General features: G+C 38.4%; 4 protein-coding genes across 7 annotated transcripts in view; all 4 read left to right on the forward strand.

Moving 5' to 3' along the window:
- The first annotated feature begins 191 nt into the window (after nt 1-191).
- LOC106656027 (estradiol 17-beta-dehydrogenase 2) lies at nt 192-3,657 on the forward strand. 2 transcript variants are annotated; one of them, XM_014376645.2, is made up of 5 exons: nt 192-418; nt 1,613-1,921; nt 2,121-2,426; nt 2,505-2,748; nt 3,127-3,657. In XM_014376645.2, the coding sequence occupies exons 1-5, from the start codon at nt 334-336 to the stop codon at nt 3,275-3,277; spliced, it is 1,095 nt and encodes a 364-aa protein (XP_014232131.1). In that variant the 5' UTR covers nt 192-333; the 3' UTR covers nt 3,278-3,657. The 2 variants fall into 2 exon arrangements, with proteins under 2 accessions (XP_014232131.1, XP_014232132.1); XM_014376646.2 differs by lacking the exon at nt 192-418 and adding an exon at nt 962-1,454.
- Nucleotides 3,658-5,133: 1,476 nt separating this feature from the next.
- Nucleotides 5,134-6,902, forward strand: LOC106656149 (protein NPC2 homolog). Its single transcript, XM_014376842.2, has 3 exons — nt 5,134-5,409; nt 5,989-6,153; nt 6,492-6,902. The coding sequence occupies exons 1-3, from the start codon at nt 5,394-5,396 to the stop codon at nt 6,752-6,754; spliced, it is 444 nt and encodes a 147-aa protein (XP_014232328.1). The 5' UTR covers nt 5,134-5,393; the 3' UTR covers nt 6,755-6,902.
- Nucleotides 6,903-8,341: 1,439 nt separating this feature from the next.
- LOC106655963 (epididymal secretory protein E1-like) lies at nt 8,342-9,056 on the forward strand. Its single transcript, XM_014376573.1, has 3 exons — nt 8,342-8,357; nt 8,445-8,624; nt 8,707-9,056. The coding sequence occupies exons 1-3, from the start codon at nt 8,342-8,344 to the stop codon at nt 9,054-9,056; spliced, it is 546 nt and encodes a 181-aa protein (XP_014232059.1).
- Nucleotides 9,057-11,043: 1,987 nt separating this feature from the next.
- The window catches only part of LOC106656171 (sodium/potassium-transporting ATPase subunit alpha), an 86,606-nt gene continuing 84,838 nt past the window's right edge, over nt 11,044-12,811 (forward strand). Inside the window, exon 1 of one of the 3 annotated variants that reach the window (XM_023463450.1) lies at nt 11,044-11,908. In XM_023463450.1, coding sequence (XP_023319218.1) covers nt 11,867-11,908 — 42 coding nt within the window. In that variant the 5' untranslated portion in view covers nt 11,044-11,866. The remainder of the gene's footprint in view (nt 11,909-12,811) is intronic. The other 2 variants (XM_014376869.2, XM_014376868.2) reach the window with 2 other exon arrangements.

Below are 12,811 nucleotides of genomic sequence, written 5' to 3' on the forward strand. Positions count from 1 at the left end.
ATGAAAATGCCCAGTACGGAAGTAAAAAATGATTTCAAAAGTAAACTTTTCTATTTCATTGAGAATTAACTTATACGAAACTTTCACAAGTACCTATGCGAATAAATTTAAATATCAAATCAGCTGTTTATGGCTTTAACATGAGAGGGGGGTCAAACTGGTACAATCCACGTCCACATTGAAGGACATAATACGGACTTGAGTTGCATAGTAGTTGCATCTTAATCTCTCCCAACATCGTCAAAACTTGTTTGCTATTTTGATAAAAGAGGACCATCATCGCGCTTGGGTTCTAAAAATACAAAATATTCAAAATTTACACACGAACGAAATATGGCACTCGGCCTTGTGGAGCTTATGAATCAGAATCCTCTGATCCACGTGACTTCTACAGTAGTTTTAACAGGAATATTCTATGGTAAGTAATGATATTTTCATTTACTTTCGAGCGATAATTATGAAAATCCGAAATGTCGTTGAAAAATTTTTAAAAATTCAACCGATTTCGCTGGGATGATTTCACTCGAGTCACGATCGAACTTAAAAATTGTATCGATGATTGATCATTTCGTTAAACTTTTTCATTTTGGAACACGATCTAGTCTCGGAGATTATTTATTTTACAGTGAAAATGATGATGGACGATTTTTTACGGTAGGAACAGTACGAACAATAAGTTGCCATTTAACGTTGCAAAAGGAAAAACGTATACGTTGACATATTCTCGAATTTAATCCACGTGACCAGCAACGTAAAATTAAATTATGGCAAGTATGCGTATCATGTATCGCAAGAAAGAGAGGTGTGCTGTATCATCGTAGAAATGCGCACTTATCTCGAGGCAGCAACACGCGTCTCTGGTCGCGCGAAACCGAGAGAGACGGGACGAGCGGCGGCCGGCGCGTCGTGCATATGGACGATGGACCAGTTAGCGTAATTCTGCGTGTCCTGCCCGGCCGGCGCAGACGAGACTCTCTCGGCGATAATCGCACTTCTCTGCGCGTCAGCTATCCGGCTTCTTCCCTATATACACCGGTTTGCGCTCCCTTCAAAAACGAGTCTCGAGCGGATATTCGTATATTTCTCTCTTTTAAAGTCCAGAAGGGTCGCGCGCCAAGCCACTGTGTCGAAACAACAAAATAACGACGACGACAACAATAACAAAAAAAAACAACAACAACGACAACAGATCGGTGTCCGAGATTTCTCGTGTGTTACAAAATATTATGACCTACGAGGACTCGACCGTTAATTAATGGATTTTCGAAATTTCTTCTCGATAGTACGTATGTAGCGATACGTCTGTTACGTCATATCAGTTTGAATAACAAAATTTGTCCGTGGCTCCGAGTGCTCACTCGTTCGATTTGAAATAAAACTTTGTCAGTATAGTTCCGTATTCCGTTTCGTAGTCAAGATCATTCGAAGGAAGCCTGGGATAAATTCAACAATGGGTAGATAATTTTTCATACCTTTATAACCATCGATTTTTGAGAACTTGAATTTTTCAAACTTCCCACTCGCGATCGTGTTGCAAACCAAAAAGTCAATCGATCGATCAAGACTATATCGACACGTGTCATCTAACGATTGAGTATATTATATTTCACAGGAGCATATCTGCAAATGCGCAAAAGCTTCTCCCGGCGACTCAGCGTGATACCGGATCACAAGAAGGGAACCATCCAAGCCGTCGTGATAACGGGCTGCGATTCGGGCCTCGGTTACAGCTTGGCTCTCTACTGCAGCGATCTGGGATTCAAAGTCGTAGCGACGGTCCTCGAGCCCGATGGCCCGGCCGCCGAGAGACTGCGAGAGCTCGGCTGCCTGGTCTACAAGGTCGACTACACGTGTCAAAACGACGTGAAGCAATTCGCCAATGAAATCGACGCGCTGATACGCGATTCGCGCGACGACTGGGGTGAGTAGAGCTGTTTTCAACTATACGCGCGACCTCGTGTGTATACGGATTCGGGCAGTAATCATTTTGGTTGAATATTTTTGTAACGCACTTCCGTACAATATTTATACAACGTGGCGTGAGATTACATCGGATCGTTGCGATCGCAAGCTCGATTCATTTTCTTTTAAACGATGAATGTATAACCGCTTTGTGCTAGAAATACGAGCCCTGGTCAACAATGCCGCCGTGATGATGTTCGGCGAGTTCGAGTGGCTGCTGCCGAAACACGTGGAGACGCACTTCGAGGTCAACGTTCTCGGCCCGATGAAGCTCACCAAGGAGCTGCTGCCGATCCTGCGCAGGGACAAGTCGCGACTGATCAACGTCGTCAGTCACTGCGCCCTCGAGGCGCTTCCGGGCCTGTCGGTCTACAGCGGCACCAAGAGCGCCATGCTCGGCTGGAACAACGCGCTGAGGGTCGAGCTGGGCAAGTACGGCGTCAAGGTCGTGGCCTTTGTACCAGGTAAATTATTCATTACAATTACTATATTTATTGTACTTTATATAACCATGGCTCGTTTTCGCCCTCGACGTCGCATAGGTTCCTTCATAATGGAAAGCGGCCTGATGCGCTCGCAGATAAAGCAGTTTTCCGAGATGCACAGGTCCATGAAACCCGAGGTCCAGTCGTTTTACAACACGGGTGGCTATTTCGACAGATACACCGATTATCTCTCGGCCATCAGCAAAATCCCCGATAACAAGCCCCGGCCACTCGAGAACCCCAAAGTATATCAAGTTTTCGACTCGGCTCTCCTCGATGAAAAACCCAACGCCATTTACAAGTAAGCCAAATTATTTTTTTAACTAGCTACTTTATCGTTACTCTTTAATTATTGCCAATATTCGTTTAAATAAAAAAATTCCATCTACCAACAATCTCGCCTCTTTATCGATGCGAATTTTTATGAAACGCCTATCGAGAAATTACATCGAGCGACGAAACAATAAGCGTATAAGCGCGTGCAATGTACAAGTGGTGCGATAGGAGGAAAATAAAGCCATCCGCGGCGTCGATTCCACCACTACCGTTGCAAAGTGTCGCGTGCCGGCGTCGATCAATTACGCTAGATTAAAAGCCACGAGACGATCGGCGCGTGGGCGACTCGCGATACCGATCTACGCGCACCTCGATTTTATTATTCTTATTGTTATCTTCGCAGGTGCGAGCCGATGCGCTACCAGATGTACCACACTCTCTTCAAATACTTGCCCACCTTCATGAGGGACAAGCTCGTCGAGAGATTCATGCAGATGCCTGCCTGGAATCCGAGCATTCGCCAAGTCAAAGCTCTGCTCACCCGCAAGATTTAAAATGTGTGCCGTCAATGTTCCTCGCCTGCTCCAATGCAAATTGTATATAGATCATATATATTACTCATAAAAAATATCGTATCAATTATCGTTACATGTATATAAATATTTAGTCAAGAGAAATTGTTTGTTTTTTTGCTTCACACTTGCTCGTGAGTCGATATCACGCGACGCATTGAATAATTAACCATTGTGTGTATGTGCAATTCTATGAAAAAAAATATTACCGACTCAGCGTAACTTAGTGGCTTCTATCTGTAAGATGTAGTATTATTCACACTTCGTGACAATTTTAAAAGATATTATTTTACCATTTGATTCGGAAAAAGGAAAATTGTGACAGTTCGCGTTAAAGCAATCAAAATGATTAAAAAAATCACATATATCACATACATTTTATAAAATAAGATTATTACATTTTTATACGTTTTTGGATCGGTATAAATATTGTAAAATACTGATAAAAGTATACGTATTTCATAAAATATATCAATAATTTATTTTATGGAATGTATACATTTTTTATAACTATTTTTAAAATATTTGTAATGGAATTTTTGCCCAAAATGTATACAAATTTTATAAATGACAATTTATAAAATGTTTATGTTCTCATTTTATAAAGTTAAGATTTATTTTATTTTTGCTTGGAATTTCAAATAATCTTTAGAAATGTGATTTGTTTTCATGCCTATAGCAAGTAAAGTGCCTTGCAAATTTATTCATCGAATATTGTTTCACAAAATAACCAAACGTTTGTTAAAAAAATAAACTCGTCCAGAAATAAAGACAGTCAAGACGGTGTCAATAATTAATATTTTTAATGAAATTACACATGTTGATGTGGAAATTAATAAAATGAATTCGATCTTTTCAAAATAATATCGCATTATCAAATTTTCGATAAGACTTAGGCATGTAATTGTGAATCATCCTGTAAATCACATATCGTCTATAAATCATATAAAAACTAGGTGGTCACTGACATATCTTTACCGTTTTATCAGCGAATAAAATCGACACAGATCCGCCTAATTGTGTAACATTGCTACCGATGAAATCTCAATTTCCTTATGGCAGCTTGAAAACTAATATTTGACCGACTAAAAAATCAAATCACGAGATGTTGCATCAATTTCAGAAGTTTAATGGCTTTTCACTAATTCCTTCCAAATACTAAAATTGACACGCCATTTATGATATGATTACTTAATGATTCATCAAAAAAAAAAGATTCACAAAAATGACTGCCAATTAGATACCAATGCTCAGTGAGCACCTGCACAATTCAAGATGTCATTTACACGCGCTGTAAGCACATCCTGACAAAATACGCGAAAGTTGACACATGACAGATGCATTTTTTACGGCTGTTGATGCAAAATAAGGCAGTGACATCTCGTCTGCAGCGGTTGCAGCGAATCATCGGTAAAGGTAGGGTATGAAGATATGAGACACGAGCTACACGTGGACTCGAGGCCCTAATCGCGATCCTTATCCGCGCTTGAGATCGAGATGATAGACTAATTGAATTATTTAGCTGTCATATAGCACGAGGCAGGATCTTAGCAGCCATGTACACGTGTCGCGTGGCATTTGCTCTGGACTCGTGCGATTATACGACGATTGATAACGACACGCAGATCCGCGAGCAGCGCGTCTTTGCAAGCTGAATTAGCCGCGCTTGCGGTGTCTGTATACAATACGCATCGCTCGAGTTTATAAATCGAGCCGAACATGCTTACGTCACCGCGCGCGTATTATTGAGCGTTCGCCATTGACGGGGGAGAAATTTATACGTTTATTGTGTTTTCGTGTCAAGTGTGCCTATGTGTTGTGTGTGTACATACAGACACGGGCTGCACGTCGTGGTACGTGCGCTGGCGCGAGTCGCGCGACCCCGCAGCGAAACACATCGGAATTATTATGTATTATTTATCAGCCGAATCGCCGGGGAACGATTAGATACTACCACGCGAGGCGGGCCTTAAATATCGTCGCGAAATTGCCCGACGCATCAGAAGTAGCGCAAAACTCGACCGCTCGTCTTATTAACTATTGCAGCACGCTTCGAGCGCACAGGACGGACGTATCATCTTACTTATTCTCAGCAAACATGAAATTCATCTGCGGTGAGTTTTATATCGCCTTTATATATTTACGCTCTTTGTTTTTCGCACTTTTCGCGCTATACGCTCGAGCTATTAATAATGTTCTGATTTCTCCTTAAGCTCGTTGTTCATTACATTTCGTTAAATAAATAAGCTAACAAATTTGCGTCTTTCGATGATGATTACAACAGGTGTGATTTGAATTGACTGATAAACTGTTGACTTGTTGGATTATTGAAATTTAATTTATATTTCTTTTTGAGTTAATAATTTATAAATTCAACAATTTAACTTAATATATCTTTTTTCAAATTTCTTTTGCGTCATAGCATTAAATTTTATTTCTCGGAAAAGCACAAAAAGTGAGAGTCATGAAAAGTATTGTGTAGAATTTCTATGGTTTTATTTTATGTTTCAACTTATAAATTATAATAAAATAAGTACTTCTGCGAGATTCCAAATAATATTTGTCACGCAAACCATGACTTCATCGGACATCATATTCTTAATTACTTTAGATCCAATTTTTTTACTTTCATTTTAAAAAAGCGTTTAGGATTTCCCGGCAATTGTCAAATAATAATTAATTTATGTTAATAGGATCCATCGTTGCTTGCCTCCTTGTGGCTACAGTGGCGGCAACACCATTCACTAATTGCCAAGAAGGTGCACCTCCAAGCGCCCTCAGAGTCGAAGGTTGTGATAAAGCTCCCTGCAAACTTCGCAGAGGAACAAATGTCTCGGCTGAATGGGACTTCACTGTCAGTAAGTATCAAGAAAGGTTAATTATTTTGTTAAAAGAAAATTATGAATTATTAATGAAAGTGCAATCAAATTTTTTTTGCTGAACATAGTGAATGATAAGCTTGATTGCTGCTTGAGAAATGCTCATGAGTCATTTTAAAGAATAAAATTGCTCATTTCTTTGTTAACGTTTCTTTAAAAAAATGCAATATATTGATTGAGTCATTAGTTGTAAACTAAAATGAGCTAAAATGCTAAAGAATAAAGTTTAATGATAAGTTTCCAAAAATAAATAAAGCATGAGTAATGAGGAGGTTTACGAGTGACTAGATAACACAAAAATGTTTTCAAAATTTCAGATGCCGACACCAAACATCTGACTCCACGCGTAAGAGCTACAACCCTCGGCATGACCGTCAACTTCCCATTCCCCCAAAAGGACGCTTGCGAAACTCTGATAGGCACTAGCTGCCCATTGATTGCCGGTGACAATGTAACTTACAAGCTGACCATGCCCGTCGCCAGATACTATCCCCAAGTGTCGATATCCATTGAATTCGCTTTCCTCGACGATGCCGGACAAGTTGCTGTGTGCTTCAAACTTGCCGCTAAAACAGCATAAAGAATTAGTCATCTAGTAATAACTTGTAAATTTTAATAGCATATATGTTTAAACGACTTTAGTGTATGTTAACTTTAGTATCAAGATCAAATGAAAACAAATAAATAATATTCGGATATTCGCTCCCACGAGTATCCATTGACTAAAAAATATTTATTTTAATTATAATTTCATTATCTGTTTTTGAGTGAACCATTTTTTTTTTAAACTTTTACGGACATGTATAATGTTTTGGTGAGTAAATAGATTGCGAAATGATTAGAAATCGCAGAATTAAATATCTAATTTATTTCATCAATTTTGGACATAATATTTGGATTATAATTGATCGCTAATCTCAATCCGATTATTGTTCGTGACATAGTTCTACTTTATTATTTTGACTTACTGTGCCACATTTTAGTTATAAAGTAAAGCATTTTCATATACTGTTAGATCATCATGATAGATTTATAAAAATATTTTTCATGAATCTAGCCATCAAGTATTTCAAAGCTTATAAAAAAAAGATGAATCTTGCAAAAAAGTTATCTAGACCATTGCCCTCTGAATACAATGAGCTCTGAATGGTTGTTTGCGTTGAGCAAGATTTCAAAATAATGGAATATATATGCAAAGGAAATCCAATAAAACCATTGGAAAGTTCAAAATTCCAATTTCAATAGAATTTACGGAATGAGATCGTGTTTTCATTGAGTTTCGCTCACTATATTTGGAGTAATATAAGATAGGAAATGCAAAGTTTGAGAGAAACTGTACGTCCCAGATGCAGCTATCTTTTACACGGAAAGGAAAAAAGATTAATTCACATTGGTCAATTTTATTTATCGTGCGCTAATTTTAAATTCTACGCTGTAAATAATTTATTCGACACAACAATTCGGCTCTTTTAACATGGTTTTTATTTATGCTCGCGTGTACGCCTAGTAGTAACTTTTCAGGGGTATCGAAATCACGAAATATTATACTTATAAATATTATTGTCTGTTATTGTGAAATAGATTTTATCATGCCAGACACGAAAATAAACAAAAATTTCATGGAGTTGATTTAATTTTACTTATTTTTATGTTAAGATTCATTGTCATTCAGAAAACTAAGTATATGCTTTTGATAAACAAGAATTTTTTGTAATAATAATGTAATGTTTTTAATAAAAATATTACTTTAACAAAATAAGAATATAACACAATTACTCGAACAACATAAACGCAAAAAATTATGAAGAAGTTACAAAACCATATAGCTGAATACTACTGCGGTGAAAATAATAGTTTAGCTTCGATTACTTATTATTTCGAATGGACTTATCACACTATTTATTTGAATCAGTTTTCGATCAATCTTTACGTGATGAAGCGAAATCGGTTGATTGAAACTGCGCAATTTTGTTAAGAATCTTATCGTCATTGAAAATCGCATAAACCGGTTTAAATTGGGAGTTTTAATATTTTGATTAGATACTGAAAGCTGCGTATAAATTGGACGGTCGAGTGTATCGTTTGATCACTGATCAAAGTGGAAGGAAAGCAAAGCGTGGTGTTTGTATTTTTCATTTCAAAAAAGTGTTACTTAAAAAAAGTTAGCATGGATTATATTCGTGGTCAGAATTTTTTTAACTGTTCTTTTCATTTCGACAACTGAAAAATGCATTACAATTTGTGATTACTGTGTTTTTTGTTTGATACAGGCTTGATCATTTTTGGCTGTCTCTTGGCTTCAGCAACTTGCTATACTCCTTTCAATAAGTGCATGAAAGGTGACGAATTCGAAACTTCTCCATTGGAACTGCGAATTGACGGATGTCGAGAGGTACCCTGCATTCTCCATAAAGGGACCACCATGACCGCCGAGTGGGATTTTCCAGTGAGTAAGTAAAAACAATAAAGATTTTTATTGAAAATAATATTAAATTCGAGCATATCATGACCATGACAATTTTATATGTATAGAAACATATTCGAGGGTACTTAGATCACAAATAGTGGCTTCTTCATTTGGTATAACGATGCAGTTACCATCGCCTAAGAAAAATGTTTGCGACAGCCTCCATAATACCAACTGTCCCGTAAAAATTGGTCAAAATGTCACCTACCAAATGAAAATGCCGATTCGAAGATTTTATCCTGAAGTTTCAGCCACAGTGGAGATTCGTTTTCTTAACGAATTCAACCAAACTATCGTTTGTTTTGAAGTTGACGGAGCTATAGTGGCCGAGCAAAAAGGGACTACGACAAAAGTACCATCGTCGGTAATAACAGAGAAGACAACGAAATTACCTGATTATAATGAAATTGCATAAATTAATTTTAAATATTAATTGTACATAGTTATTCAGTTTTACGACGTAAGTCAATGTGTAAATATTCCTATATACCTGTATAAAATGCTCATAATAAATATATTTTTTAAAACAAACATTTGCTCTTTTAAATCCCGAAAAAAAAATTTTTTTATGCAGCTGAAAATATAATTGGTAAATTATAAAGTTTGTGTCAACAATTTTGAACTGAATAAATGCATTGAGTAAAAAGCAGTAAAGAACGTGTAATTTAAAAATGTTACTATGATAAAATTCGAGTTAATTTTGAGTTAGCTCAATTGAAATAAAAAATGTAATTTACAGATATTTGTACATGTAATAAGTTGTTGAAATAATTTTCTATCAATAAAAGATTCTGCTAAGTTGATTTCTTCTGATTAAAAAATGTTATCTAAGGTTCCTAGTAAATATTTTTATAAATAAGTTCGTCAATGTCTAGAAAACAAAAAGACACCCACGTAGCCACTTAGCCGTTCTAATACTTGATTTTTTCAAAACTCTGTAGTAAATAAAGTGAAATATGACAATAGACACGACTAAAATAAACACTTCCGAAAACATTCGAATGTATATAATTTAGTTGAATACTGTTGATTAATTTTTTCTTAATTATTTATTTATGTTTTTGTTTTGGTATAGCCAAATCAAACGCTTTTGATAAAATGTCAGTTGAAAAAACTTGCATCATTCATCGTCTGCCGATAAAATCCTCACATGCCATATTTATAAATTGATGCTTCGTAAGTACTAGTGATCTTATCGTCGATCGTGAACTTTGATGAATCGCACCTGCACAAAATTCATCAAGTTCGATTCAATTATTGATTTTTTGGCCTATGCACGTAAACCGTTATGATTTCGGGTGAAAATTCATCGGGGAAAACTTATAAGCTAGATATTATGAATCATGGTTCTCAAAAACAAAATATATTTTCACGTAAAAACTATTTGTACTGATACTTTGAGGCGCGTGACATACCAGTGGTCCTGCACCTCAGAATATTATACCTATTACTGGGTATTTTTAAGCGTCTAAGCTCATAACTTGTAACAGCAATAGAATATTAGCGAGCCGTGAAAGCAAAATTTCGCCATCATAGCGATCATATTTTTCTACTGTTAGCTTTTTGACGACTTATGCATTTGACATATAAATCTCGTCATCGATCTATAGAAGCAAGACCTTTGACAAGTTATACCCAACAATCTTCTTTTAATAATTGCAATTAAACAAAAGTTCTATACTTTGACAAATTGTGAATTGTTCTGATTTCAATGAATTTAAAATTTCATTCAATTTCGATAGATTCAAAATAAAACGAATGTAGACTTGCATTGTAATTTTCGAATATTGATATCAGAAAATTGTTGAAATCGTTCGAGTTTAACTCAAAGGTTGACGTCGTGAAGCTGAGGAGAGGAGAATGATGGAAAGTCACATGAGGTGATTTCCCATGAATATTATATCATTTATTATTTTTAAAATGTATTTGATCGCAAATTTCACACATTCTATAAATTATTCTGAGATACGTTCTATACGTCTCATTAGAGCGGTCAAGCGTGTGCGGCAGTACGAGCTCATTTTTTGAGATTCTGTAATCGGCAAATTGAAAGCGTCGAAAAAAAGAAATTCAAACTTGTAGTACTAGTATAGGCAAGAAGCCGAGAAATAGTGAGAAGCAGAGAGAGGAAGAGAGAAAAGAAGAAAGATGTAAAGAGAGAGAGAGAGAAACTTGCTCAGCAGTCCAGGCTATAACACTTGAAATGTATATTCACTGACATATTCGCAACTCGTTCGGCGTGCGTTGGTATAGGTGTGTGTTTTCCACGACGACGAGCTCTGCGACTCTCGCTCTCAAAAGAAAGAGAGAGAGAGAGAGAGGGACAGCTCAGAGCCGTTGTAACGCCTTTATGTATACACACATACATATGTTACAGTGGCACGCGTGCATGTATACGTGAGGACCGCCGAGAGGAGCAGCAACGTATGTGTGTAAACTATATGCTATATAGGTATCGCCGCGGCCGATGCTCATAGACCGCGAGAAGAGGTTAGGTCGGTATCGACAAGCACAGCACACCAGAAAAGAAAACCATCGTCGTCGTCGTGTCCGCGCGCGCGCTCGGCAAACCGTAACTAACGCAGAGTGTTCAACCAACGCAGTCATCGTCCGGTACGAGTCGAGTTGAGGCGCCTCCGTTACATTGCTATTACCATTAAGCACAACAAACGTTCCATTCCGATATTATACACACAGAAATTTATTGATAAAACGAAATCGTGGCGCGCCGCGACGCGAGTGCAACTGGTGTGGTCAGTGGTGCGCTTTTTGTCGAGGACCTCTTACAAAATTACGAGTGTGTGATACCTGGCGCAGCATCGCTGCTGGCCGCAAAAAATATCAGTGATACGCGCTTAGATTAATATAATACGGTGCGGGACAGATTGTTGTCGTGGTGCTCTCTTCCTTCGTGTATACATAAAAACACGCATTTATACGGACATCGGCGTGCTGTTGGGCGCGGAGCTGTGCTTCGCTTGTGTTGATAGTTATATTTTACTCCTCGCTACATATACATTTGTGTGGGACCATCGCAACAGGTGACTGCGCCGAACCACACCGTCTCGAGGTCCGAGTCGGATAGCTGCTGCTATTTGAGCGCGCGTGTGTGTAAATATATAACATATTATATAGTAGACATACACACACACACACACATACATATCGGCAGTCAGTGCGAAGGACGGACGCCGCGAGTCGACGTGATAACAGCGACGACTTGACATGAGTGCCAAGGGAAAATCGTCCAATCTGGCGGCGCCCGAGGTAAGTCATCGTGCCTAAGTTTTCTGTTATACTTTTTGCCCCCATTGTTGACATGCACACTTGTATACACACAAACAAGCAAACAACAACACACTCGCACACTCACACGCATACAAAACAGACCCAAGTCAAGACAGATAGAAAATACCACTGCGGGATACGCTCGATCGTGTCGTCGTTCGCACGTCGTCGAATCGACGTTATCATCGGATGCAACGAGAGCAAAGCAAGTGTCTCGGCGTGTATATATAGTATGCAAAGCTCGTTGACGCTGTGCTCTTTGGTATTTTGGCTCGAGCTCGAGCTATATAGTAGTCCTGTAGTCCCGTGTAACGAGTCGCGGATCCAAAAGATACGCACATGCCAACGACCACCTGATGATTGCCAGGCCGCCTATAGTTCGGCGCGCTTACAATGCGCTTTTCACGGGCGTGGCACGCCTCGATGTTGTATGTATGTTTGTGCGCGCATGTGCCTCTCTCGTATATAGCGGCGAGCTGCAGTTAGCAGTACGTACGAACATTATATATATACCTATTATGAAGCATTGTACATGCTGTGTTGTGTGTACGTTGCTGCTGCTGCTGCTAACGAAAGTCAAACGGCACGCGATGCGAATTGCCTCGCTATGTAGGATTGGTCGTCGTTCCCTTGCACTTCTCAAGTGATCGCGCCTTAGGTATTACGTGTACGCGTGGATATACAGGTTAGAAGTCGCTGCGAATTTTTCGCCCGAGTTTGAAATTATCTTCCTGTGTGTAAAAACGTTATAATCGCTCGTACGATGATACGATTGTCATGGCCATGGACCAATCGAGAAGACGAGGCAAACTCCGATACGACACATTGGTCAAGAGATCTCGCATATTATATACGTTTTTTTCCTCGTTGCACACGCGGCGT

Source organism: Trichogramma pretiosum, unplaced genomic scaffold (genome assembly GCF_000599845.2).
Source record: "Trichogramma pretiosum strain Unisexual culture from Peru unplaced genomic scaffold, Tpre_2.0 scaffold72, whole genome shotgun sequence".
Lineage (NCBI taxonomy): Eukaryota > Metazoa > Arthropoda > Insecta > Hymenoptera > Trichogrammatidae > Trichogramma > Trichogramma pretiosum.